Source organism: Aptenodytes forsteri, unplaced genomic scaffold, assembly GCF_000699145.1.
Source record: "Aptenodytes forsteri isolate BGI_AS27 unplaced genomic scaffold, ASM69914v1 Scaffold202, whole genome shotgun sequence".
NCBI lineage: Eukaryota > Metazoa > Chordata > Aves > Sphenisciformes > Spheniscidae > Aptenodytes > Aptenodytes forsteri.
The window spans coordinates 143,876-147,209 of NW_008793961.1; the positions used below are offsets into that span (position 1 = coordinate 143,876).

The window sequence follows — 3,334 nt, forward strand, 5'->3', positions numbered from 1 at the left end:
GTCCCCGGGGCAGCCCGAGGATGGTCAATGTTTCTTCCTCCTGCCTCCGCCATGGCGCTGGGGGAAACTGAGGCCCGGCATGATGGCATCTGGTCCGGAGCCGTCTGACACACCGCTGCTGGCTCCGGCAGCGTCTCTCTGCGCACCCACAGCTCTCCCCACCGCTGCGACGGGAGGCTTTGCGGCCGGCTGAGACCTTGGCAATGCCATAGGGGGGCGAATGGTCAATGTTTCTTCCTCCTGCCTCCGCCATGGCGCTGGGGGAAACTGAGGCCCGGCATGATGGCATCTGGTCCGGAGCCGTCTGACACACCGCTGCTGGCTCCGGCAGCGTCTCTCTGCGCACCCACAGCTCTCCCCACCGCTGCGACGGGAGGCTTTGCGGCCGGCTGAGACCTTGGCAATGCCATAGGGGGGCGAGTGATGCCCCGTGGAACTCGTGGTGACTGACAGACGTGGCACCCTGCTCCTGGAAGGCGGTGGCCGGGCTGGGGACCACAGACTCCCCCTCCCCTTGCTGCTGCACCGTCCTGGCCTGCTGAGGAAGGAGAAACGCTCCAGCCTGCCGAAGCCAGGGGAGGGGAAGAATTTCAGAAGGAAGAGTCCTTTACACTTAGAGCTGGCTTACAAAATAAAATAAAAAATATTTGGGGAGATATTTGCCGTGACACTAATAAAAGAGTCTGGGGGCACCCCCATACCCCTGGACCCATCCTGCCTGCACCGGGTGTGCCGGCGCAGTCCCAGCTGCAGGCAGTCGGCATAATTTTTGCTCCGGAGAGCACAAGCCATGCGTACGTCTCCCCTCCCTCCACCCGCACCCCCGGCTGGCAGCAGGACCCAGACGAAGCCAGCAAGCGCTGGCACACGGACCGAAGGCAGCTCAGGGTGCACGTTGCTGTTTATTGATGTCAGGCAAGCAGTGAGATACAGGAACCGGGTACCGGCGGGAGGGGAGGGCGGCGGGGCCTCGGCAGAGCCTGGTGAGGGGCAGTGGTCCTCCCCCGCCAGCCTTGCAGGAGGTGGGAGGGGAGCAGAGCTCAGAGAGGCTGCGCAGGCTGGGACGCGGAACGGGGAGAGGGGCTTAGGACACCAAATGGGTTTTACCTCCACTCTGTACATGAGTCAGAGTTTCCCAAAGGCAATGCTCATCCTGAAAAGCCGACAGCGTGCGAGATGGGAACACGGTCCTCTGGGGGACGTTCCCCTTGGGGGAATAGTGCCCTAGGAACGGGGGTGGGCTGGCAGGGAGGAGGAATGCCGTGCTCCAACGTGCTCCCCGCAGAGCATTGCTCACATCGACCTTGGCGATGCCCCTGCTCTCCTCTTCTGCAGGGGGCAGAATTACACCGTGAGAAGGTGACATCGGGGGAAATACTGCAGACGTTTATTAATCTGGTTACTCAAGGAAACCCTCAGCCACTGTCCCGGGGGCCTTAAGCAGAGCGGTGGAAAGGCTTCAACAGGCTGGCGCCAGCGTGTCCATTGTAGTATCATTGCTGCATGCCGTGTTGTCTTCTGGCTCCTCAAAGACCCTCCGGAAGGCGACCTGGAGGGACACCAAGGAGCAGCGCCTCCGGCTGCTCCCCACCAAGAAGTAGATGAAGGGGTTGATGCTGCTGTTGATGCAGGCGAGCAGGAAAACAACCTGGGAGGGCACGACGGTGTAGCTGAACTGCTGCAGGAAATTCCAGATGCTCAGGGGAAGAGCGAAGAGGAGGAAGAAGAGGACGGTGAGGAAGATAACGATGTAGAGCCTCCTGGGTTGGTGCTGCTGGGAGCCACACTGGACCTTAATGAAGAGGATTGTGCTGGAAATGACCATGAGTGGGGCAAAGATGAGGAAGTTGAGGACGTACATGGAGATGAGAGCCATCCGACAGTGCTCGTGCTCGTGCAACAGGCACAGAGAAGTCACTGCAGCAATGACAATGATGGAGAGGGCCCAGAGCAGGGGGCACACGACGGCCGACAGGTGCTGGAGGCGGCGGATGCTGGAGCAGAGGATGGACACGCACCTCTCGATGCTGATGGCCGTCAGGAGGTACAGGCCCATGTTGTAGGAGAACAGCGAGAGCAGGAAAAGCGACCTCAGGTACATCATAGACACAACAGCGGAGCAGGAGACGTTACGCATCATGTAGATGAGGGCTGAGGCGACCATGAAGAGGAGGAAGGTGAAGTCGGCAACGGCCAGGTTGAGGATGTAGACGGTGATGGGGTTTCTGCGGATGCGGAAGCCGAGGAGCCAGAGGACAGCCCCGTTCCCCACCAGCCCACAGAGGCAGATGAGCACCGTGACAGTGTCTATGGCCATGTCGGTGACCTCTATCCTGCACGGATCGTCTCCATCGGTGGTCAGCGTGGGTGGTGTAGGAAGTGGGGACATGTAGTTCACCTCCATGGATGGATGCTGGGCAGGTGGTGGGACGTGGTCCCCGGCTGTGGTCAGAGTGGACAGGGAGTTATTGGCTTGGAGAAGCCGGGGCTGAGCTGCGTGGCCCCTCACCAGCTCCCTGCACCGGGAAGGCACCAGGGGAGGGCAAGCGGGATGTGCTGGGGAGGGGAGTGGTGGACGCTGTGGGGTGGGAGAGGGAGACAGGAGGGGAGGGAGAGGGAGGTTCACCAGGAGACGCAGAAGGCAAGTGCAGGGCAGTGGGGAGGGGACCTGGGGAGAGCGCTGCCGGTCACTGGGAGAGGGTGGGAGGAACGTAGCTGCTGCCAGTGGATGCTGGAGGAAAGGAAGGTGGGGTAGAGATGAAGGAAAACATTGCACTTAACTCTTAGCTTTGGTGAAGCAGCAGGCAAGGGCTGTCTTTCCAGCTGGGCTCGGGCAGATCAGCGTCAGTGTCTTGGCATCTCACGCTCCCTTCGGATCCATATCCTGAAGCGGATCCTCCCAGGACAGTTGCACGAAGAAGAAAGTCCCCTGGTCACCAGGAGGTCCCCGCTCTCGTCCCGCCAGCTTCTCTCCGTGCCCGGTCCCCGGTGCGCCCCTCAGTAGCGCGCGTCGCTCCCCCAGCTGCAGTGGGGTTGTGGGGAAGTGGGGAATGGTTTTGTAACTGTGGCTACGTCAGAGCTCCACTTCCTTGTTTTTATTTATCTTGCTCTTTTTTTGCCACAAAGGAAGTAGCTTTTGCCAGAAGCTCCGCAAGCAGAATTTTGTGAATGACTCCTTGTTTACTCCTGATTAGAAACACTCCTCCCTGGACAACGACCCGCTCACTGATTGCCTTCCCTCCCCTGGCAGGTTTCTGCCATTCTTCGTTTCTCCCCTGCCTGTTGCAGGGCTCCCCGGACCTCAGCATCCCCGGGGGGGGGGGGGGGGGGCCGC

At 60.5% G+C, this 3,334-nt stretch overlaps 1 protein-coding gene across 1 annotated transcript; it reads right to left on the bottom strand.

The window, feature by feature from the left end:
- Positions 1-994: 994 nt before the first annotated feature.
- On the bottom strand, positions 995-2,842 carry LOC103905073 (mas-related G-protein coupled receptor member H). Its single transcript, XM_009286676.2, has 2 exons — positions 2,782-2,842; positions 995-2,442 (listed from the first exon to the last, which is right to left on the bottom strand). Exon 2 carries the CDS (start codon positions 2,402-2,404, stop codon positions 1,460-1,462), a length of 945 nt encoding a protein of 314 aa, XP_009284951.1. The 5' UTR covers positions 2,405-2,442; positions 2,782-2,842; the 3' UTR covers positions 995-1,459.
- Between the last annotated feature and the right edge of the window lie 492 nt (positions 2,843-3,334).